The 25,580-nt window shown below is 34.2% G+C and overlaps 1 protein-coding gene across 1 annotated transcript; it reads left to right on the top strand.

Annotated features, from left to right (window-relative positions):
* Positions 1-5,877: 5,877 nt before the first annotated feature.
* Positions 5,878-20,755, top strand: LOC121410266 (39S ribosomal protein L42, mitochondrial-like). Its single transcript, XM_041602230.1, has 6 exons — positions 5,878-6,026; positions 8,789-8,825; positions 12,089-12,179; positions 12,692-12,724; positions 17,951-18,075; positions 19,098-20,755. Exons 1-6 carry the CDS (start codon positions 5,912-5,914, stop codon positions 19,156-19,158), a joined length of 462 nt encoding a protein of 153 aa, XP_041458164.1. The 5' UTR covers positions 5,878-5,911; the 3' UTR covers positions 19,159-20,755.
* The last annotated feature ends 4,825 nt before the right edge of the window (positions 20,756-25,580 follow it).

Here is a 25,580-nt window from a genome sequence, read left to right as displayed (position 1 = left end):
CTCTGAAGTCTTATATCTTTCATGCTCAGAGCGAACACGGAATGTTTTTCTCCGATCAAAAGGAGGCTTGCGCCAAAATGGCATAAAATGATAAATATGATGATCGGACTTCTTGCTAATCAACAGACTTCCTCTTAACCTATTCATTATCTTTGCCAGAATTTTCGATCGAATTATGCGGTCAAAATTCATTTTCAAATCTGTTTATTTGCTTGAAATGTTCTGTTGTTGTTTCCTTTTAATATGTTCTATTTTAGCTTTGAATATTCCTTCTTTAAGGAAAAACTTTTTTTCAACCGAAGTATGGGAGAGCGTGTAATTTTTTTCAATCCCTTTCATTGTGTGCTAAAAAGGCTATGTTGCCTTTAAACAGTGGCATACAGATGGGCGGGGGCTCGGGGGTGCTCCCCCAATAAATAAAAATCATGACCAAGAAAAAAGTGGAAAGAAAATAAAGGGAAAGATAGGAAGTGAAATATCATTTATTTATGAATATTATGTAAAGATCTATCCCAAATTTTAAAATTTTAATTAAAGAAGTGGATTTTTTTGCCTTGGTCGCTTCGCTCTCTCACAACTTTTTAATATATTTTATCCGATCTGCCATATCTAGCTTCTTAAAAATTGACTCAATACATTATCGCCATAGAAAGACATGAATCCTTTCCAGTTTGTCCTGTCAAGCACATAACTTGGTCAAGGAATCAAGAAACCCTTGATATTAGGATTCATTTCTTTTAAAGGTACCATAACATAATTCGTTTCACATTGGATTTTAACAATTACAAGTTATCCCAATTAATAATGCAAATCTTCTTGCTCGGGTTGAAAAAAAGTCTTCTTTTCTTACTTATGAAGGAAAATTCAAAGGTAAAAGAAGTTGAGATGAAAACAAAGTAATTCAAGTAAATAAATAAATTTGTAAGTGAAATTTGACATCATAATTCGAAAAAACATTGCAAAGATAATGAAATGGTTATGAGAAAGTCTGTTGATTAGCAAAAAGTCTGATCATCAAATTTTGTAATTTCTGCCATTTTGGAGCAAGCCTTTTTTTGAACTCCCCACAAAAACGTTCCTTGTTCACTCAAGCATGAACAAAATTAATTGTTTTAAATGGCATTCCAAAGATAAGATTTAAGAGCATCTATTAACATCAAAATATAGATATCATAATTTGAAACAATTTTTTTATAAACTTTTCAAAACTGTCCCGGTTATTTATTTTTTTTTATACGCACTATAGTGATCGAGTGAGGGACATCATCAACTCTCTCATTTTCATATGACTAAATTGCGCATATAATTTTGTGAAAATAAGTGAAACTTTAGTGTCATAACTTTCTTATTTTACATCCGATTTTGATGAATTTTTCAGCATTACGCTTGTCTGATTTCTCTCTATTGATTCAAATCAACATTTTAAATGGCATGCATGAAGGGGGTTGTCAAACGATATCAACCCCGGGATATCAAAATGGTCAAAAGACCTATATACCTACAAACACACACCCTTACTTTTTTTTTCAACTTACCCACACTCATATCCCCTGCACGCACGCACACACTACATATACGCGGATCCAAAGTGGCCGAATAAGCGCCCCCCCCCCCCATATGCGGATCCGTTGCCCAAGGGGCTGCCCCCCTATTGGCGGAGCAGGGGGAAGAGAAAAAAAGAAGGGCAGAGAGAGTAGAAATATAGTCAGATTGTCTCAGGGACGGGTCCAGGATCCAGGATTATCCAAAAGGGGGCACATTTTCCAGAGGAAAATTTGACAAGCAAAAAAAAGGGTCCTGATTCCTTGTGTATGAATGGCATTTCCTTTAAAAATATCCGGGAAAAATATATGATACCACTCTCAACTGGGGAGCGGGGCACACCTGTGCATACTACAGTAAAGTCATAAACAAAAAACATTTAAGGCTCTCAAAAGGGAGTACCCCCCCCCCCCTCTTAAGAGCGATAATAAACCCTGTACCCGGAGATCAACCACTGTATGAAGAGCTCAGTTGCAAAGGGGGTTAGGTCCATTTTTCATTAAATTTGATTTTTTTTGGGGGGGGGTCTCAATATATAGATTTTTTAGTAGCTCTATAAAATGATACCCCCAAAAAGTTGAAATTCCCATTAAAAGTGAACAAAAATGGCAAAGGAAAATTTCTTTTTTTCACAAGGGGTTAGGTCCATTTAAGTTTGGTTGCAAAAGGTGTTAGTCGACAAAGTCTTTTGGAAAATAATATTTTAAGAAATATGAAGACTGGTAGAATTTTTCATAACCAATTTTATGTTCACGTCATGGTAGGGTGTCATGAAAATTTAGTTTCGGATAAGAGTATTGCAATTTGGGAGAATAAAAAAAATATCTTGTTGGTATGGACTTTACCCTTTTGCAACCAAACTCTTCTGAAGCGCTCATTTGTCAAAAGGGGTTAGGTCCATTTTTCATAAATTTTATTGTTTTCTGTCTCAAAACCTAGAGAATTTTAGTCGCACTGGTGATGCCAAAGATTTTTTTAATCCAAAAGAGATTGGAATCATTTCAGTTCGCTTGCAAAAGGGGTTATTGGCCCACAATGATAACTTTTGAAAAATAAGGCCTATACATAGCAAAAAGTAATTGAAGACAGGTAGATTTCTGTTATACCCAAATTTATGATCACATGATAGAGTAGTACATCGTGACAATTTAGTTTCTCGAAATAATATTGCAATAAGTGAGTGAGAATAAAAAACAAGGTTTCAAGGAATGGTCCAATGTGGACCCAATCCCTTAATTTGCAACCAAACTCTTCGAAGCTCTCAAAAAGGAAATGTATCCCCTCCCCGGTCCCTCATTACGGTTCGGCGCTTTCGAACTCTGGTACAACTTCGATTCGGTTAAAGGGGAATCCAACCCAAATAAAAACTTGTTTTTATAAGAAAAAGAAAAATCAGACAAGTTGATAGGTGAAGGTTTGAACAATATTGGACAAACAACAAGAAAGTTATGAAATTTTAAAAGTTGTAAATATTGGTGATCACTTTACCCATGCATGGAGACTTCAAATTGGCCGCATATGTGATGTCATAGTGATGTAAGGCAAGGACTACTCTTCCATGGACTCCAATACATATTATGGCTAAAATGTCATTTTTCCCAAAAGTTTTATTTCAAATTATATTTTTCTTTCATGAGGACATAAAACAATATAGTACCTGGGTTATATTTAGATTACTGCCCCGGGGAAATGGGTACTTAGGAGAAAACCACAAATCCCTGATGATAAAGTACATGGCCTATGGGAAAGTTGTCCTTGCCCCTTGTCATAATTTAATTACCCAGTTGCCAATTTGGAATCTACATAGTATTAGTGATTTCAATTTTAAAGTAGCTATAACTTTCTTACTGCTTGGCCGATTTCTTTCAAACTTTCACCATTCTGTTTAATTTATTTTTCTCCTTCCCAATACAACTGTTTAAGGCCAAGGCTGGATTCCCCTTTAAATGTCGATCGTACTATGGGCAGCCAAAATGGCCAAATTTAACTATCTCAAAAATAAAGAATCTCTCAGAAATAAATGTAGTGTCTCAGAAATACATGCAGTCTCTTAGAAACACTTGCCGTTTCTTAGAAAAGAATTAACTTCCTCAGAAATAAAAGTAGTATCTCAAAAATATAACATTAAGAAATGAATACATTCCTTTGGACGAATAGTACAAATGAGAAATAAGAGTATATTAAACCAAAAATGGATATAAATGAGGAATAAAAGACAACTCAAAAATAAATCTTGTCAACATACTATAACAAAAAATTAGAAATATAAGACTCATTCAGAAAAAATATCGTAATTGAAAAAGCAGTATATTTTACAAATGAATGTCATTGTTCAAGAAATGGATAATCTCGCAAATAAAAATATTTTGAAACATAAGAAAACGCTAGAAATAAAGATTACTATATATACAAAAGAAAAAAAAGACAACCACAGAACCATTAGTTTATGCGCAACAATACTTGGAAATAAACAAAATCACAGATTGGCAAGCTTTTGCAGGAATTTGTCACAAAAATAACTTATTTCAGAGCAATTGTGAAAGATTGCACTTCTGAAATATTACATTTATTTCTGAGGGTTGTTACGATACTGCAACAAATAACAATTAAACAATTTGGAATATGAGTTCCCTTTTTTATTACAGGAAATAATTAACCAAATACAAAACATAGATAAATATTGATCTTACATGTACATCTCTAGAGGTGACAGGTGTGCAATATATCCGAAGTGAAATCCTACAACCAAATAAAAATACCAGTTGGTTGGCGAAGATTCTGTAAATTAAAGTTCACAATGATGGCGACGATGAAACCGATGTTGAAGCACGATGAATAACAATAGTACGCCACTGTAACAAGTTGAAATGTCCGTGAAGACGATGTTAATTGATGATGATTATTTCAGGCATCCATGGGCTGAAGAGTGTTCATTAAACAGGTTGATGATCTCGATGAGAAATGAGAATTCCTCTCTCAAAGTAACTACAAACAGTTAATTGATGGCGTGCAAATAATTCCGCAGGAGATCAATATTCCAGGTGGAAATAAAGTCTGCTCTGACAGAAAGTCTGGCGTGAAACTCTGAGTTCTGATCTGATGTAATGATGTACTTGAAGAAACTGCAGCTTATATATACAAATTTCAACTATTCTAGAAACTTCGAGTATTCACAATTTTGGAAGCTTCTGGTATTTTCTTTAAAAAGAACATTCTCCTTCTTTCAGGAGCGGTCAAATTCCAGAAGACTCTTGAATGACCTCAGTGAAATTAACAATGTCACCAAATGGCTAAGCCTATTGTTCTTTTCCACTGCAGAGGAAGCTCTATTGTCTGCCTTAAATAACAAAATTCCTCATGTGTAGCCTCCTCTATCGTGTATGTTTGCAAATTGCACAAATAACAGAAATTACTTTATCTCATTAAGTATATTGCCTAATAAGGCTTTACTGCCAGGACATTCTGGAATATTCTTGAAGAGAAGATAACTCATCTGAAGAGCTTGAGCTACATGGAACGACTGAAGAAACTAAACCTATACCAACGTTATCCTATAGGAGAAATAGAGCGGATATGATCCAAACGTTTAAGATTATTCAGGGCATAGATGATTTGGACTGTACAAATTTCTTCAAACTTGACACTCAACCTCGGACAAGAGGACATTCTAGAAAAATAATCAAGTTAAGAGCACATTCAACACTAAGACAACAGGATTTCTCGCAATGAGTAATCAACCTATGGAATGACTTACCTTCAGAGGTTGTTAACAGTAGCAGTATTAATTCATTCAAATCAAATCTAGAGAAGGCCTGGAAAACCAAGTTTAATCGTTTCAACCCAGAAACAAAATTCTCATAATTCGTCCAAACCCACACATGCACATTACGTTTAAAACTGAGGACAAGTTCTATGAAGATGAAGAGGGGCAAATAAGTGTTATACTTTATGCCCAACATCAAGGTAAATCAAGGTAATTGAATGCATGTAATTACTCTTACAATTCTCCTTATATATAACAGAGTTTGATTTATTTTAGCTTAATTTTGGCCCTTTGGCTGCAGCCAATCTGTGCCAAAATGAACAAACTCAAAAATAAAGAAACTCTCAGAAATAGATTATTTTTATGATAATCTGAGAGAGTCTGAGAGACTGTATTAATTTCTAAAAGACTACATGTATTTCTGAGATACATTTATTTCTGAGTTTCTTTATTTTTGAGATTGCTAATTTTGGTCCTTTTGGCTGTCCATACGATATACGATGTGTGGCGCATGGCATGGCATGCGGCACTGCAGGTACTAGATTGCTAGCTACATGTAGCTATGCGCTAGCTGCTCGCTTGCATATTTGCGCTTTGCAATAGGCAATGATGGCTGCCGTGAGGTTGACATCGAATAATTTTGTCTCTCGATTTCGAAGTACATTTTGTAGCATATTTCTCGCTGAGCAGCAAAGGAAATACACAGAAATAACTCCGACGGGTAAGATTTAGCTATGAAAAAATGGAATACAACACTATTGTAACTGAAAATCTTTTATTATTATATAGACATGAGGATACTTGTGGCAGTGCCAGTGGTACGGTACCACTTTGACTTACCGTACACCATTTGAAGTAGGCCTATGTGGGACGTGTCCATAGTGGCGTGTGTCATGTCCTAGACAGGAATAACCGTCGTTTCTGGGGATTTATTTAACAATTTCTGACATTTTACTATAATCCCCATTCACCGACAGTAGTGTGTTAGTGTGAGCCTGCATGGTTTATCATAACCCAGGGAACTCCCGCCCGCTACGTGGGCGGGAGCCCAGGATCTTGCGTGTAAAGCCTAAAGCCCGAGTAAAGGTACCTATAGGACTCGCCTGACAAGCGTGAAGTATGGTCAAAATAATTCTCTGAATAAATAATTAAAACAGAAATCAAGCACTTACCACGATTATATGGATGATGGTCTAACGAGTGGCAGTTTTTCTGACATCTGGGCACAGACTGGAACCTCAAAAAATAAGTTCTCTCCTACCTAGCCAGGCAGGCGGCTTCTAGAGAGTAAAAATCATTTACTGACGTAAGGTTACTCTCAATGAAGCCAGGTATCCCTATCCATTCACGTGCGTGTAGGCCGCCAAAACCTGAAACTTTCGCCCTCAAGATTTCTACTTCTAAAAGATCTAGCCCTAAATCATGTACATGGGATGCAACCTCATTTTTGACATTTCTGCGCCATCAATTTTATTTTCAAACACGAATTCATACAAAAAATGAGAAAAATATCATGACAAGACGGAAGAGACTTGCCCGATGTTTACGCCGCCATCTTGTTTCCTATTGTTATTGACCAACGTTACCCGACGCACGCGTCTGTAACGTGCATTAGGCGTACAAAGGTTAATAGATGAATAAAATTCAGCTTTACAAACCAATTTCACCCTGTAAATACGGATTTCCTATGTAAATCCATCCAGGTATGTAGGTGTCGCTTATCACTGGCATAAATCCCAGGGGGATGGGGGGGATATCATAACATTGAAGAGAAACCCCCATTTCTTTCAATTCATCAATGTTGGGGTCTTTGGGAAGGGATTAAGATGGAATGTCAATTTTTTTTTAAAGTAATCTCTGATAAAACCATTAAACCATCTTGTTTCATATTGTTCTTCGCCAACGTTACAGAAAATCCCACAGAAAATGTTACCTAACTGCATAATTTTTACTGGTTACTCATGTTACATGATGGTTACTCACGTTACAAAGTTACTCATGTTATAGTTTTTCTTCATCATTTTTATTAAAAAAATTGTACTTTCTAATGATTTTGATAGTCATCACTGTGTCAAAGATTGTTGAAGGAAGAGAATTTAAAATCCCACCAATTAACTGTGAAGAATTTTTCTCTCAGAAAACAAAGTCAGTTTTTTGGGTTACTCACGTTACATCACCTGAGCAGGTTGCAATGTTCATTTTTGAATGAGTACTACAAATTTACTTGAAAATCTGTTGTGTATTTTAGGTAATTTGACTCTTCTAAACTTCAGAAATGTATAAAATGGTATGTTGTTACAATAACAGAATGGTAATAAGGCATATTTAATTTTTCACTATTTTTCTTGTATTTTGGTACAGAATGGAAGACACAACTTTTTACCATTTTTTTTCCAAAGTATACATATGAAAATAAACTTTTTTTTTCTTGTTCCTGAAACTATCATGCATGAAGGACTTAAAGTATTAAAAAATTCAAGAAAATATTGAATTTGAATTTTTAAGCTCATGTCCACCAACCTGTGGAATTGCGCTTTTGAAGACCAATTTATAGATAAAAATTATTATTTAACAAAATACTTTGTGTCTATAAATTGTTCTTCAAAACTGCATTTTGTAACATTGCTGATTGAAGGAATTTGAATTTCTTATCTAAATAATCCAAAGGGACAAGAGGAAAATATTTGCAGATTATTTATTTCCAAGTATTTTACCTACCTCCCCAACTCGGCTCTAGCTGCTCTGCACGTTGCCCAACAGCCACCCACCAAATCGTAAAAAAATCTGAAAATGTGCATTTTATCGGAACACTTTAAGTTGGCACTATGCATGTACATGTATGTGGGCGAGACACAACATCGCTTATTCCTTGTTGAAAATTATCAACTTTTGTGGAATAAAGCTTGTTAAATATTTCACCTAGTGGTAATGTGCTTTTCTTTTTAGTTCACTTATCCCTTGGATACATTACTTTTTGTCTCACCCACCGCCATCTGTCTGTCACATACATTATGACACATAACTCAGCAACCAGTCACTTTTCAACCAAACTTGGATGGTAGATGTACTTCGGGGACCTGCATGTAATGCTGCAGTTGGAGGTCATAAAGTAATGTCATAGTCAATGGTCATTTTCAGGTCAACGTTAAAGTTTACGTGCAAGACTCTTATGACACATAACTCCACAACTGTAAGTCACTTTTCCACCAAACTTGGATGGTAGAAGTACTTAGGGGACCTGCATGCTATTCTGCAGTCAGAGGTCATACATGTATGGTAAGGTCAAAGGTCATTTTGAGGTCAAAATTAAAGTGTACATGCAAGACTCTCATGACAAATGTTATTCCATCCCAGTTATTTTACAATGCACTTTTGATACAATTCTGTTACGTGCCCTCGCATATCACAATATTTCTAGTTACTTTTACAAGTGGGCGAGACATAACATCGCTTATGCCTTGTTTAATTTGTTGTTTTCTGCAGGAACATGGAGTCGATGGAAAAGTACCAAAATTAAAAGGTAAGGAGAGCCTGATCGGTTAAAGTGAGCATGGGGCAAAAAAAATTAATTTTCATATTCTTATGATGTAATCACTGCCGGATATTTCATTGATATCTGAGGTTGCTAAAATTAATATTTGTTTATTCTGTAAGATCTAGAAAGCCTCTAGAATTACGCACTTTCGAAAAGGGGTGTTGAACATTGCAGTCACAGTTGGATGCTTTTGAGAAATATTGATTTGGTCCTATTTTGACAATCTTTTTGCCTTGAGGTTTGTTATCGATGAAACACCAGTTAAATACAAAAAAAATATTTGGAAACATTTGTCCATGAATCAGGCCCAGCCCATCAGGGAAATCAGGGAAAATTATTTTACTTTTTTCCAGTCATGGAAAAATCAGGGAATATGATGAAAAGTACTTAAAATCAGGGAAAAATGCCTCAAATGAGGAAAAAGAATCAGGGAATTTTGATCAGCACAAAAGTTGAAAGCACGGTAGTCAGTCAGAGTTATATTTTGTTGCATATCAAGACAACATCCATTGAATGACTGGTTATGGTGGAGTTTTTTTAGTGATTTTTTTAATTCACTGCAACAACTTAGAAAACATGAAAAACTGTGAATGGGTTGAAATAGTTATCAGGGAAAAATCAGGGAATTTTGTTTTCTTGAAAAGCTGGGAACCCTGATGAATGGTCATACCACATGCAAATTTGTCCGTCCATGACAGAAAGAAAATTCAATTACGTTCTGCTGGAGCAATAAATTTAAACAAAAACATGCTGAGCTATCTCACAAGCATAAGACCTAAAGCGTGAATGTATAAAATCCAGATCAATAGATATTCATATGCGAAAGTTGAATTGGAATATCGTCACTGATGATGGGGATCGGCTGTACAAAACGGTTGATTATTTTATGGAATTGCCCAATGGTATATGTAGGGGATATCTCAATCAATTATTTTGTAATTGTGTTTTATCAGTTTGGGGAGATATTTTATTACATACATCTAATAAATGGTATTGTAATTCATAAATATAGCCCCTCCCCCAACACACCCCCTCACACAAGTATTTTCATGCCTCTGACCAAGTCTGAAGGGGGCATTAAATGTTGCAAGGTCAGTCCGTCTATTCCCCTAATTTGTTTCGGTATGATAATTTTAAAAATATTTGACAGATTTCAAATATTGTTAGTGTGTAGGTAGATCACACCAAAGTACAGTCTTTAAACTTTCAGAATTTGTTAAATGTCCGTCAATGACAAAGTGATCAGGCTGAGGATTGAAAATTGTCGAACCTTTTTGTCCCAAAATTCAATCTCAGTGTATCTATTGATGAGCTATCCTCTCTTTTTTTTTTTGTATTTTTTGCATGCCCTTGGCCAGACTAAATCTTGATATTGATTGGAAAGAAGTATAGATCTAAAAAAAAAACTTAATGACATCAATTGATACAAATAATTACATGTATTTCCATCTGTAAGGAAATCTTGGTAACCAACAATTTATAGATTTTTTTTTGAGGGGGTAATCATTCAGCGACAATGAGTGATTTCAAGTACGGTGTTCAGTGTTGGTGTTGAGAGCATAAAAAGTCCGCTAAACCGAGCTCCAACACCGAGCTGAGTTCAGAGGAACGATACCCGTTGCGTTTATCGATAGCACATGACATCACGCCTCTGCATTGCGTTGCTAAATCATCTCAACTTCACGTGAGAAGTTTCAACGACCAAAATGAAATCGGAGAGAAATGCATTAAATTCTCATCGTACAGAATACAAATGCTTTAATTAATTCAAGAACTCGAAAGAGTGAACATTATTCTTCATCAAAATATTTAAAGCTCAAATAATTTGAACTCATCTTAACTGTAAAAGCAGATTTTACGGGGATGTTTCGCTGCCTGTTCACAAGCTTGAGATTGCCAACACCAGCACCGAACTTGAAATCATGATTTTCCCAAACCCTGGGGGTTGGTGTTGGTGAATGGGGAAATTGCATGTAGATCATCAACACCAGCTGCAGCGCAGGGTTTTGCAGACGATATTCAACAGTAACACGAACTGCTGGAAATACGTCATATTTGTGTAGGTCAATCCCAACACCAGCCTGATTTCAAGTACGGTGTTGTGGCTGGTGTTGGTGTTGTCACAACACCAACACCAGATTTCAACACCGTACTTGAAATCACCCAATGAAATATGACTTAACCATAGTTAATAACTTTTCAAGACAATTTTGACAGTTTTAGTCCCCATTCCCTAAAACTTGATTATTAGGATTATCAAGTATTAGAAAGTTGATGAGTATAATTTCAGGTCACTATGCCAAGGTCATTTGGGTGTTAGTAAACTGGTATCGACTTTAAAAGCTTAACCAAAGGTTACGATTTTGAATTTTTAGCTAAAGTTGGATATAAAATAAAATGGTTGTCAGTTTGCATCATGGTCATGGAACACTGAGATGTCATATGCTGCAGCATATCTAAGACCTCAAATAAGTAGTAATAAGTAATAGTAATTCAAAGTATATTGATAGGTCACTGGGTCAAGGTCAAAGAACATGTCAGGTCATATTACTGATAAAATATGTATTTTGTTCATTATTTTAAAAGTATTTAATCAGATTAAAATGAAATTTTTATGAGATAGTTATTGAATGGCAAATTATATTAAGCGAATAGGCCCTACTTCATCTATTTAAAGTAAAATCAAATGTCATCAATGTTGTAGGGTTTTTTTTTCTCTAATTTTGAAAAATTATTCATATCTGTCCCGGGTCGGGGCGCATTATGGTATCATGCTTGGTGTCCGTCTGTCTGTCTGTCCAATACTCATATAATTTGGTGTTTATGGTACTAGCATGGATCCCAGGAAGCCTATACATTTTGACGTCGAAAGGTCAAAGGTCATGGTCACGGTCACAGTGACATGTTTTCACCTTACCCTTCTAAAGTCCTTGCGATAACTTAAGTTAACGTAACCGAGGCTCAGATAATTTGGTGTGTATGATACTGGCATGGATTTCAGGAATTTGAGGTCAAAAGGTCAAAGGTGAAGTCATCACATCACCCTCCACTTTTCTTGCTTGACCAATAACTCCATTCCCATTACAGGCGGGCGTATTATGTGCTCGCCGCTTAGCAACACTGTTGTTATATTCTGTGAAGCTTGAGTACAAGAGTGACATTGAATCATGTACTATGGGCGAGACTGAGTGCAGTGATACATTTTTTTTTAATTGATCAAAGAGACATTGATACTTTTGTTTTTTTAGACCATCAGAGCCTATCATAGTTGAATCAGAGAATAAGGATATGATCATCTGCTATCATCCTGCAGAAAGCTTTCCATATGAACATACCAAGGTATTAACAATACATCAACATTTTTTATTGTTAGAAGTTTGACTATTGAATTTCAATATAGAAATAAATAACCCTTAAATCTGTATTTGTATTTGTTGTTTTAACTAAATGTAACTGGCTCAAATATTAGAATAGATGTTCACCAGGAACTATACTTGAACATCTTTATTAAAAATTTTCTTTTTCTTTCACAGACCTTCAGGTACTGGTCATGGTTTTGTTGAAATTGCTTAAATTTCTTTTTTTCTGCACCAGTTGTGTTTACACTTGGTCACAAATGATCTTTGGTCAATACACATGTTTGTTCATGAGGATAATGGGGTCAAAAGTTCAAATGATGAGGTCATGTTCTTCCCTTTTTCAAGCTATTTAACTTGCTCTCATTTCTTTATTTCTGCATAAATAATGTTCATAATTGTTACATATAGTCCTAGTAGTAGTAGTAGTAGTAGTAAAATTACATAAGCTTCATTAAGTTACTGATATTTACTCTTTCCTTACATCATTAAAAGCCTATACCAAGACCAGATCCATCAAGACCTGAGGTGAGTGTGGTGTCTTTTTTTATTTTTTATTAGTCCTGCGTTTTTATTTCTGCCTTTGCTATCTTCACCCCCCCCCCCCCCCCCCGGTACCCTGTCGTGAGGATTATTTATTATTTAGATATATTATTTCCCCTTCATCAATTTCATTATTTTAAAGATATTGTAGACCACTATGAAATGATCTATTAATGGTTTTACAAATTAATGGCAGAGTCATGAGTCATGATCTACTAAAATACTTATGTATATTTGTCTTTTATTGAAACAAGTTACTCATATTTCCATTTTTTAATATTTTCATTGTACTTCTTAGCTCATCCAGCCCAAAGGGGTGATTCCATACGTGTCGTACGAGACATTTAGAGAACATTTGACAGTTTTTGACAAGAAAAAACAAAAAATATTCCAGTAACTATAGGTTATCATCAAGTACTACCAGAGTGTTAGAAAAACCAAGACTTAACATGACTTGAATTCACATACTGTATAATACAGATTTAAATAGTAATGTGTCGTACGGACGCAGAAAAAGTGGCTTTTTTAGAAACCTCATGTTTGTACTCAAAAGTCTGTGAGTTGGGCAGATAAATTTCATAGAAACTGAACTCAAATTGACACTCAATTACCCAAGAACAAACACATTTATAAAAGAAACCAAAATAAACATTCATGAATAAATAAAGCAAATAATAATTTTCGAGAACATTGTGGCGTACGGGACATTCAAAATGTGTCGTACGGGACATCTCTAAATTGAAGCCAAACTTTCTTTATGTCACTTTGACTTCTTCAATCACATTATTTGGCTGATGATAATGATAATCCTATCAAACTAAGACATTCATTAGGTTAGAAACCGCTATTAGCTGAATATTTCTGTCAATATATCATAAACAAAATAAAGTGTCGTACGGGACAATTGTGTGTTGTACAGGACACTTCTGTGTCGTACGGGACACTTGTGTGTCGTACGGGACACTTGTGTATTGTACAGGCACTTGTGTGTTGTACTGGGCAGCCTGAATAAAAAAATGAACTTTTTATCAATCAGAAGGAGCATTGCCCCTAAATTCTTCTTTTTTATGAAAAATCTTTTAATAAGTAGTCATTCAGGACAATATAATTAAGTAACCTCAATATATACATTTGGGAGCAATATGTTATAATTTTTTACATGATGGAAAATGTACAAGTGTTCACATCATTTTACGAGCTGAAAAAACTTGAGGTTTTGTGTGAAGTTATATTTTAGGGAATTAATTGATGATTTCCAAACACTATTTAAACAATGAATGAATGAAACTTTGTGTAAATTATGGGGCTAAAATGTTATAATTTTTTATATAAAATGTATATCTACATGATATATGTCACAACTGTCACTTGTAATTCCACAATTTTTTTTCTAAAGAAATGCCGTTCTACTTTTTCAAACCCATCTGCATTTCATGAAACCATATGGTTTGTCTTATTTTCCAGATTTTTTTTACAACTTTAAAAAAGTAAGGAGTTTCAATACTGTATATAAAAGATAGTGATTATCAAGGGAAGTCCAAATAGATGATCATGGTGATTGATATGTATTTTTTGTTACACCTTATAATAATTCCACATTAGCATGCAAGAGGAAGTCATCTTCCAGGCTAGGTTGAAATAATTATAAAAGTTTTCTTTTCATGCTCAATGAAAAGAAATTAACCTGCTCTGATCAGTGAAAATCACCAGTTTAGCTGAAGGGATTCACAAAAGAATAAGCCTACATGAAATCAAATAAAATGTTTAGAATCACCTATATCATGTTCTATGTAGATAAACAAAGTACTATTTCAGTTCACTTTATGTTAAATCAATTAAATGAATTTAAATATGCCTACTCTTTATGGTTTCTGAATCCAAATCCTGCAATTAAATGCATTATTATATTGTGAGTCGTACGGGACATGTCCCGTACGACACAGCGTGTGTCGTACAGGACAACTTTTGATAGGACAATAATTGAAAAATGAAGGGCAGTATTTAGATCCTTATGGGATAAATCGATCACCCATGGGTCAAACAAAGAGAAACTGATTTTATGAAATTGCATCATCAAAAATAAAATTGTAGGAAAAACTTTTGCATTGTCATGTGTCGTACGGGACATTGCCAAAAATAGGTTCGGAAAAATCAGGGCTGCCCCTATTATGGATTATGAAAATGTTGTAGATATTATTTGGAACCATCAATGATATATCATTCTATTGACCTGCAATATTTTCAATCTTCTCTTGCATTGCAAATAATTGTTGCAGGCTGTGTTTGTACTTAACTATTCAATTAGGAAAATTATTGAAAATTTAAAGTTCCATTGTTCCCCCCAATTAAAACTATATCTGTCTTCACTTTTGGTTAAAACTCATAATTTTCATAAAATTTAGGTATCATAGTAAAATATTACACTACTTATGACTTATTGAAAGCATGTTGAAATTTATGATATTTTTGAAGTTCTAGTGTGGAATCGCCCAAAGGGTGAGATGAGCTTGAACATGCCATGGCTTAGCGTCCGTTGTCTGTTTGTCCGTCCACTATTTCAAAATGCTTCTTCTTTGTCATTTCAATTCCGGCGATTCAAAACATACTCAAAATTTTGAAACTCATTAAATATGCTAATTTATGCACATTTTTCAAAATACCCTCCCAAAATGCTTCTTCTTTATTTCTTGACCGATTTTAATTATTTGCTTCTATCTGGTAAGGCTTCATGAGGTTCACCAAACTTCTACACAGAATTTTGATATTTGACTAGAAAATTATGCTAAATAGTGCTATATTAATTCATCACACAAAATGCCACTTATATTAATTATAATATTTAATTATAATATCATAATTCATTTGTTGACTTCATTTCTAAATACTTCTTCGTCACTTCAAGGCCGATTTCAATTCTGTTTGCTTTATATGATAGCACTAGGTGGGGGAATCAAAACTACTACACTGAATTTTGAAACTCATTAAATATGCTAATTTATGCGCATTTTCAAAATTCACAAAAATGCTTCTTTATTTCTTGACCGATTTTGATTTTTTTTGCTTCAGAGCTTCATGAGTTTCACAAACTTCTACACAGAATTTTAACATTTTGACTACACCAATTGATATGCTAATTTATGTGAAATTTTGCATATTTTTTAAAATTCACATAAAATGCTTCTTTATTTGTTGACTGATTTTGATTTGTTTTTCCATCTGGTAGAGCTTCATGAGGTTCACTGAACTTGTACACAGAATTTTGAAATTTTGAGTTGTAAATTATTAAAGGGGAAGTTCACCCTGAAGAAAACTTTGTTGTAAAAATAGCAGAAAAAATAGTAAAAAATATTGAAGGTTTGAGGAAAATCCGTTAAAGAGTAAGAAAGTTATTAGAGTTCAAAATTTTGGATTTGTGACGTCATAAACGAGCAGCTGCCCCATGTGTTATGTAATATAAAATGTATGAATTTCAAATTTTGTATGGTTCCTGATGACTTAATTTTGTTTTCTTTTCATGATCGGGTGTGAAATGATTTTGTCTATTGATATAAAAAAGTTACAGTGAAAACCATTTTAAATTTTCTGAGAAAATGACATTTCATTGATTTTTTACCATTCGCTGTGTAGGAATGCTGCTCGCATATGACGTCACAAATCAAATAATTGAATTTCTAATAATTTTTTAATTATTTGATGAATTTTTCTCAAACATTCGGCAATATTTTTTATTATTTTTTCTGCTATTTTTACAATAAACTTTTTGTCAGGGTGAACTTTCCCTTTAATGCTTATTTAGGCATTTATTTATTATGCAATAAATACATTTGTAAATAAAATTTGACAGCATAATTCGAAAATCATGGCAAAGATAATGAAAAGGTTAAGAGGAAGCTTGCTGATTAGCAAGAAGTCTGATCATCAAATTTCTCATTTCTGCCATTTTGGCGCAAGCCTCTTTTTGAATCCCCGACAAAATCATCCCGTGTTCACTCAAGCATAAACAAAATCTATTTTTTTAGATGGCATTTCAAAGATAACATTTCGGAGCATCTATTAACATCAAAATATAGATATCATAATTTGAAACAAAGCTGCTATGGCATACTGAATTTTGCTTTTAAATGGAGATTAACAAATGAATGAAAATAAAGTTCAAATCTATCCCAGGAAAACTTGATTTGAATCAATATCAAGCATTAGGCTTAAAATTTCATCAAAATCGGATGTAATTTTAAGAAAGTTATGACCATTTCAAGTTTTTAAACTTCTGTTTCTTTTTTGTCTCACCTGCATGGCAGAGCGAGAGTCTCGCTCTGCCATGCAGGTGAGACAACTATAGGCGCCGCTTTTCCGACTGCGCCAGCGTCAACATTAAAATCTTAACCAAGATCAAGTTTTTGAAATGTCATCATAACTTAAAAAAGTATATGGACTTAGTTCATGAAACGTGGACATAAGGTTAATCAAGTATTATTGAACATCCTGCCCGAGTTTCAGGTCACATGACCAAGGTCAAAGGTCATTTGGGGTCAGTGAACTTGGACCATGTTAGAGGTAGTTATTAAATTCAACTCATAACTTTCAAAGTTTATACATGTAGATATACATGTAGTTTATGAAATGTGGACATAGTCATATGGAAAATCAAGTATCACTGACAAGTCTTAGGTCACATGATCAAGATCAAACATCATTTAGGGTCAATTAACATAGTATTGTATCATCATATGAATGGTGTTTTTTGTGAATTATTTCATAGTAGTTTTCAAAGTCAGCACTGCTGCTATATTAAATCGCGTAATGCAGGTGAGACTGCCAGAAGTGCTCCATTTGTTAAAAAAAACTCAGTGATATGCAAATGAGAGAGTTAATTCCACATATTCAAGGAGGAATAGAATTTTGTTTTACTTGACAATATTGGGAGATGGGGGATGAAATATTTTATATATCATATAAAAATAAAATAGAAATAGTAAGTGGGTGATGTCATCAGTCGCGTCATTTGCATACCAATCAGGATGTGCATAAAATTGTTTTGTGAAATTAAGTGAATCTTTAAAATGTCATAACTTTTGTATCTTTCAATCCTATTTTGATGAAATTTTCAGTGTTATGCTTGTAAGATTTTTTGCTTTTTATTCAGATAATCTTTTTGGTGGGGTAGACATGTTGTGATAAAATAAATCATAAAATCTTATTCTATTATATCAGGAATCTGCTGAGGGTATGTTACGAGTGAAATTCAAATCAAAGAGCTGGGATAAAGAACGTCAAGGCCCATCGATTGAGGAGCTGAGTGATATGTTTTATACCACCAAACACAGATGGTATCCATTGTAAGTGTACATTTTAATGAAGTCATTTTAGGTTTTGCAAAAACTCGAAATTGCATTGAGCTGTACGGTCTCACTTTTTACAACTTTTTAAAATGTCAGTGACATGAAATGATCAAGTCAGTATGAATAGCTAATGCAAGTGCTTAGCTGATATTTCATAAAAATCCGCTATCACCTATTGACCTTATCCAATGCACTAAAATTTTGTAATTTGCATTTCCAGACCAAGTAAAATAGAATCGTGCAATCAGTTGTATAACTTACATGTAGCATCACTGCAAGTCTGTCATAAATCTTGAACAAAATCAGATGCAAATATTGATTTCTTTGTCTTCATGTTAAAAAGAACCCTTATTTCCTGTTCAAAGATACTGATGAGACACTACTAAAATCATTCTTACTAAGAAAGATCAAAAGTTAGTAGTTGTAAGCAATACAATTTTTTTTTTTAGTTCAGATCCTGATGTATTTTCTTATGAGGAAATTAGCTTTGTGAATATGGTGAAATTAATCCAATAAATAAGTTTGTAGTTAGCACATGTACCAAATATCCTTCCATCTCTACAGATGGAGACATGTTTTGTGATAAGCTGTACAATAATGTTTTTTTATTATTATTTCTTATTAAAAATATCGAGTTTCAGGTCACATGACCAAGGTCAAAGGTCATTTAGGTTCAATAAACTTTGATAATGTTTTGGGAATTTGTGGAATTGTCATAACTTACAAAGTTTATACATGTAGATCCAGCTCATGAAACATAGACATAAGAGTAACCATGTATCCCTGAATATCTCTTGCGTGTTTCAGGTCACATGACCAAGTTCAAAATCATTTAAGGTCAATGAACTGGCCGTGTTGGGGGTATTTGTTGAATTGGCATCAGAACCTAAAAAAATTATGGATCTTCATGTAGTTCATGAAACGTAGATATAAGGGTAATGAAGAATGAATAATTGTTTTGCACACGTCTTAGGTCACATGATCATTATATTAAGATTTTTTTATTATTATTTTTACAGAGGAATAAGGAGGAGAAATCTTGCAAAAGTCAAACCACCAAAGGATAGGCCTATTTTTTGACATCACTGAAGCTCTATGTCTTGAGATTTACAACTTACTACAAAACAAATGGATCTTGTATGTAATTTTGTGAGTTACATGTAGTGCATTTGATTGAAGATGGGAATGGATCTTTTGAAAGAATCAGGTTCTGAAGAAACAAGAATAAACTGTACCGTACATGGAATGAGAATCTTCAATACAAATACCTGATAAAATATAACATCTGAGGCGAGTCACCTCTGCTGTAATGCATAAGAAATATACATTCTACAGTTAGCTCTGCCTAAGTTGAATTTCTCATGACTATTTTGGAGAAATTCAAATTCAATTTACAGAAGGTAAAAACCACATATCTTGCACATTCTGATCTACAGAATTGGTTCACCATCACTACAGATAGTCAACTTATGGAGTTGACTGTATGTCTTAGTTAATTTTTTAAGTATGAACTGGAATGGACACAAAATGAATCTGAATCAACTGCAATTCTTCTTGCTGGCATGTCAAAAGTGAACATTATTCTTCTTTTGATATTCCCAAGAGTTTTGATACATAAGTTATGGATCAAATCCTTAGTATATCAAATTCTGATTGGTCTATAATGAATCAAAAATACTTTGATCTTTATTATAGGATGCTTTTAACAAGTGATTTATACATATGATATCCTGTAAAATGCTTGATGTTACATTGTTTTGCATTGAATTTTGACATAATGGTATAAAGAGCAGTATTAATACACTGCCCATGGTTTGTTAAAAGCCATTATTGATAAAGGTATTATTGAACAATGAATCTGTGCATTCTTACTACTGTGCTTGATTCTGATAGTTAAGATGTTCTGATTGTCATGGTACATGGTTAAATAGGTATCGTACCCAAATGGAAATGGAAATTAAATAAAAAAGAGTAAAAAAAAATGGGAGAAGCAGATAAATGACAGAATATTTAAACAATATCGGATAAGCAATAAATAAGTTTCATAAAAATTAAAAGTGACTGCTCTTGCATTTGCGCCAATGCTTAATATTTTTTGAAGGATTTGCTTCAAATAATATCTCTCCGTTCATTGCGAAATAAAAACAATGTGCTATCTGTGTTTAACTTTGAATACTAACCCAGAATAATATCATTCATGTATATCTTTTTTAATGTATCATTCTTTGTTATTAAGTGTCTATGAGTATCACTAAGTGTTAATGAATATTCACCCCATTTCATTCCCTTTGTAACCATTTTGTTTACCTTCGAAATAGATTGTTACTTGAAAGAACCAGGGAAAGAAAAAATAGTTCATATTGATGTGAAATTTACAATATTTTGCTGTGGCCCATAAGTTCTTTAAAATAAAAACACACCATATGAAAGTATTATGACAAGTGATTTATATCTAATAAGTAGAATGTATTTTGTATATATTCTTAGATATGTCAGGGCTATTTTGCATAAATGATCTATTTAAATACTTTGTTCAAATTTAGCAAGAAAGTATGGGGCATACTTTTGATAACTTGGATTAATGATTGACAACGGTGAAGAGGATAAATGTCGTACAAAAGGAACTGTGTATATTGTTTATTGACAAAGAATTAAACCAAGAAGTCTTTTATACAAATTCCATGCTTCATTGCCTCATGCTCTTTGGCATAGCAGTTGATTAAGGGGAAGTGGGCATATCAGTTAATTAAGAATGTTCTTGAAATTTCATAACCCATTTAAAATTAGCATCACTACATTGCATACCCCCTTCTTCATACAGAAATATTCTCCCTATGACATACCCTGCTTCATGTAACTTTTATTATTCTGTGGGAATCATATCAATTCATACTTGTTGGCAATCAGGAGAGATGTTTTCACAATTGATGAATTTTGTCTCACCTGCATAGCAGAGTGAGACTATAGGCGCCGCTTTTCCGACGGTGGCGGTGGCGGCGTCAACACCAAATCTTAACCAAAGGTTAAGTTTTTGAAATGACAGCATAACTTTGTAAGTACATGGACCTAGTTCATGAAACTTGGCCATAAGGTTAATCAAGTATTGCTGAACATCCTGCCTGAGTTTCATGTCACATGACCAAGGTCAAAGGTCATTTTAGGGTCAATGAACTTGGACCATGTTGGGGAAATCAAAGTCTTAACCAAAGGTTAAGTTTTTGAAATGTCATCATAATTTAGAAAATGTATGGACCCAGTTCATGAAAATTGAACATAATAGTAATCAAGTATCACTGAACATCCTGAGCAAGTTTCAGGTCACAAGAATAAGGTAAAAGGTCATTTAGGGTCAATGATCTTTGGCCAAATGGGGGTATTTGTTGAATTACCATCATTAAATTTTATTGGTCTAATTCATAAAACTTGGACATAAGAGTAATCAAGTATCACTGAACATCCTGTGCACACTTCGGGTCACATGACTAAGGTCAAAGGTCAATGAACTTTGGCCATAATAGGGGTATCTGTTGAATTACCATCTTAACTTTGAAATTTTATGGGTCTGTATCATGAAACCTGGACATAAGAGTAATCAAGTATCACTGAACATCCTGTGTAAGTTTCCGGTCATGTGATCAAGGTCAAAGGTCAGGTAAAGTTAATGAACTTTGGCCATGTTGGGAGTATTTGTTGAATTACCATCATACATTTATCTCTGTAAGTGTATTGGTCTAGTTCATAAAACAGGGACATAAGAGTAACCAAGTATCACTGAACATCTTGTGCGAGTTATAGTAGTTGTCAAAGTCAGCACTGCTGCTATATTGAATCGTGTGATGCAGGTGAGACCGCCAGAGGCATTCCACTTGTTATAAACAAAATATTTTTTTTTAAATGATGAAAGTGAAACATGTTTAGTTTTTCCTTTATATTTGTTAATTTTTATTTTATGTTAAGGTTTTTTTCTCTCTCTCTCTCTCTCTATATATATATATAAAGAGCTCACTTGCAAAAGGGGTTAGGTTCATTTTTCATCAAATTTGATTTTTATGTCTTAATGTATAGATTTTTAGTAGCTCTATAAGATGATACCAAAGAAAATTCCTATTAAAAAGTGAACTAAAATCAAAGAAAAATCACTTTTTTTCAAAAGGAGTTAGGTCCATTTCAGTTTAGTTTAAAAAAGGGTTAGGTCCACAAAGAATTTTTTTGGAAAAGAATATCTTAAAAAATATGAAGTCAGGTAGATTTCTCTTATACCCAATTTGATGTTCCCATGGTAGGGTATCATAAAAATTCAGTTTCGCACAAGAATATTGCAATAAGTGAGAATAAAACACGTTTTTTCTCGGAATGGTCCAAAGTGGACCTAACTCCTTTTGCAACTAAACTCTTCATATAGTGCGTAAGGTTTTAGTGTGCAATTGATCATGTGTATGTAGGTGAGGATATTGTGTGTGTATAGGCATTGGAGCAGGAAGGATCTCAAAGGACATTAGGGCATATTCTCATAAAGATGGAAATTTTCGGAATTTTATGGATTGGGGCAAGAAAAAAATGTGTCGTTTGGACCTTGTAACATCAAATTGAATTTTTTTTTCATCTCAGTCCCTTCTCGGTCATTGTAGTTTGATCTTGTCAAATGTAAGACAAGCTGATTGTTTAAATTTTGGAGTGTTGCTCAACTTTTGACCTCGAACCGTTTGCTTATACTGAGGTATACATGCAGAGCTGCCAACCTGAACATTTCAGTATATTTTAAAGCTGAAAATCAGTATTTTGGTAAGAAAATCAGTATTTTCAAAGAAATGCCATAGGACAACACATAAAACTGAAACTTGAGAAATCAGTATTTTGCATGAAACCATCAGTATTCTTCTCATTTTTCAGTACTAAATACTGAAAATCCGTACTGCTTGGCAGCTCTGTACATGTATATGATTTCAGGTCTATGTGTTGATTTGTATGGATGTATGTGCGTACGCACGTACACTGTATGGTTCTGTGATCTGTTAGTGGACAGATCAGTGGTGTATACATGTAGGGATTCGATCCCGGGTTCAATCTCCGGCCACGGCACATAAGCCCGTGAGGAAGACATTTGATCAACAGTGCTCATTTATCCTATACATTAAAATAGGTTTATGTTTGCTGGCGTGGTGTGCTAGTGTGGCGGATGGGGGCCGGAGCTCTGATATTTTTTCTTGGGAGGGGGCGTAATTTTGATTAACAAAGTTTTTATTGGCCAAGTAAAATATACAAATATTGCCTACCTGATGTGAGTGTAACATTTCACGTCCCCGACGGAGTTATATTTGTTTTGCCTGAAGAGCGCAGCAAATAGGTCAAGAGATACAAAAGAGAGTGGTGTAATATTCAGGAAAGATACAGAAAAAAAGAAGCGGGAAAAGTGAACAAAATAAAGGGAAGCCCAATACTTACACCACCTAGCTACACCACTACCAGGAAAGGGCCGAGCCAGCCCCGCCCCCCCCCCTATTTTTTACAACCTGCAGAAAAAAGTGTACTCTTTATCTTGATAGAAACTACGAAAAGCAGGAAGAAAAGTAAGAAAGAGCTATTATACCCATGATGTGTAATTTACAGCCTCGTAACGGCCGGCCCGATCCCGAAAGGAAACAAGAAAAAGATGAGGGGAAGAATTGGAAAATAGACTTTATATAAATAAAATTTCGCTCGCGCATCGCGCTCGCATTGCCTGTGTAATGAATACAATACAAGAGGATTAAATCGCACTTTATATATCCAGTTCTGAAATCAATTTGCACATAATATTTTAGCTCACACATCAAGCTTTCATTATTTTGTTTGATTTACACAAATTATAATATCAAAATTTTCAGCGCGCGCTCGCATTGTTTTATTTGTGAGATACCTATCCTCTTTGGAAATTCTTTCCAAAATTTGTCAAAATGCTCCTGCCTGTATCATGTCCGTATTATAAAAAAAATTAAGCTCGTGCTTCGCGCTTGCATTTAATTGTTTGAGACACACAAGCTTGTTCTTTAATTTTAAATAAAAACGCGCTTAGACTGTCCAGTTTTCAAGTAGGAATATCACTCTCATTATTTAATTGGCGATACTTGTATCCTCTTCATTAATCACTAAAAACAGTCCTAATTGAGTCCCTTAATTTTCCCGTTTCGGCTCGCGCTCGCATTGTTTAGTTGGATACTTATCTTTGTTCATGATTATTACTGCTCAGAATCTTCAGTCCTAAGGACATAAAATATCAAAGAAGTTTTTTTGCACGCGCTTCGATCGCGCTCGCATTATATATTATGACCACATGAGATACCTTATCTTGTTCATAACAATAAAAACTAACATATACTTAAAACTTCAGTATTTAGTTAGGACTACCCCCTGAAAAACCAACAAAAAAATAGAATATATGGCGGCCAATCGAGAAAAATGTTGCTGAAAATATTTATCGCCCCCCCCCCCTATTGGCGAAAGCTGGATCCGCCCCTGACTACTTTGTGATATACCTAGATTAGATTATGGGAGTGTTGCATAATGTTCTGCACCATAGGCAGCACCCCTGGAAATCGGCAAGAAAAGGGAAAGAAAGAAAGCGCCGGCATCTTTGCAGTGACATAATCTAATTTCCATATTGTTCCTACATTTTGAAAATTGCCCTTTTGGGTCGATATACAGTATAAAAAAAAGTCAACTCGTGCTTCACACTCGTATTGAGATACTGCTAGTTTTTTTAATATAATAAGGTAGGGGAAGGCGGGGTAAGTTGTGACACGTTTTTCATTTTGCATGTTAGAATTTATATGACTAATAATCTTGAAAAAATAAGTACCTTGCCTTTAAATTTCATTGGAAAATATTTTTCACCTATATGTAACTTTCTAACCCACACTAAAAGTCATTGTCACCTAAAAAAAAAAAAAAGATGTCAAAATGCTCAACTTGCCCCATCTGTGGGGTAAGTTGTGCCACCTTCTGGGTTAAGTTGAACCATATAAACTATGTACAAGATGTATACGGAAAGAACCAGCATGTCAATTTTTTTTATTTAGTCTTTTTACTTACTAATTCTCCATACATCCTCTTAAAGTAAAATAACTGTCATGTGAATTTGCTCCTTTCTGCCTGCATGTTATATCAATGTATTTTTACGGGTTTTTTTTATTTTATTATACATTACCATAAGAATTACCATGGCTCAAGTTGCCCCATGTTGGCTGCCTCAAATGACCCCTGTCCAACTTAATGCGATATTTTCACATCCACACATATATGCATCCATCATGTAAAAGACTATGACAAGAATGAGAATCCATACCTGGACTAACAATATTGTTCTTATGTCTTAAGTGTGTGGGTAAATTTCACACCTTTTTTTTTTTTTTTACTTTTTTTTTGGCTGAAATTTGTATTTTTCCCTCTAAAAAGGTAATTTTTGTTTCAAAGTTGAAAACAATGTGGTGGGGTTAAGGGTTATGTATACCCGCATAATTCGTAAT

Source organism: Lytechinus variegatus, chromosome 3 (assembly GCF_018143015.1).
Source record: "Lytechinus variegatus isolate NC3 chromosome 3, Lvar_3.0, whole genome shotgun sequence".
Taxonomy (NCBI): Eukaryota; Metazoa; Echinodermata; class Echinoidea; order Temnopleuroida; family Toxopneustidae; genus Lytechinus; species Lytechinus variegatus.
Note: the sequence above shows the minus strand (reverse complement) of the source record. Positions and strands in the feature narration are given on the sequence as shown.

Bases quoted from the DNA above. Each gene is read 5' to 3' on its own strand.
- LOC121410266 (XM_041602230.1), top strand. From the start codon at position 5,912: ATGATGGCTGCCGTGAGGTTGACATCGAATAATTTTGTCTCTCGATTT. The intron at 6,027-8,788 runs GTAAGATTTAGC...TGTTTTCTGCAG, and splicing joins CACAGAAATAACTCCGACGG to GAACATGGAGTCGATGGAAA. The intron at 8,826-12,088 runs GTAAGGAGAGCC...TTGTTTTTTTAG, and splicing joins AAAAGTACCAAAATTAAAAG to ACCATCAGAGCCTATCATAG.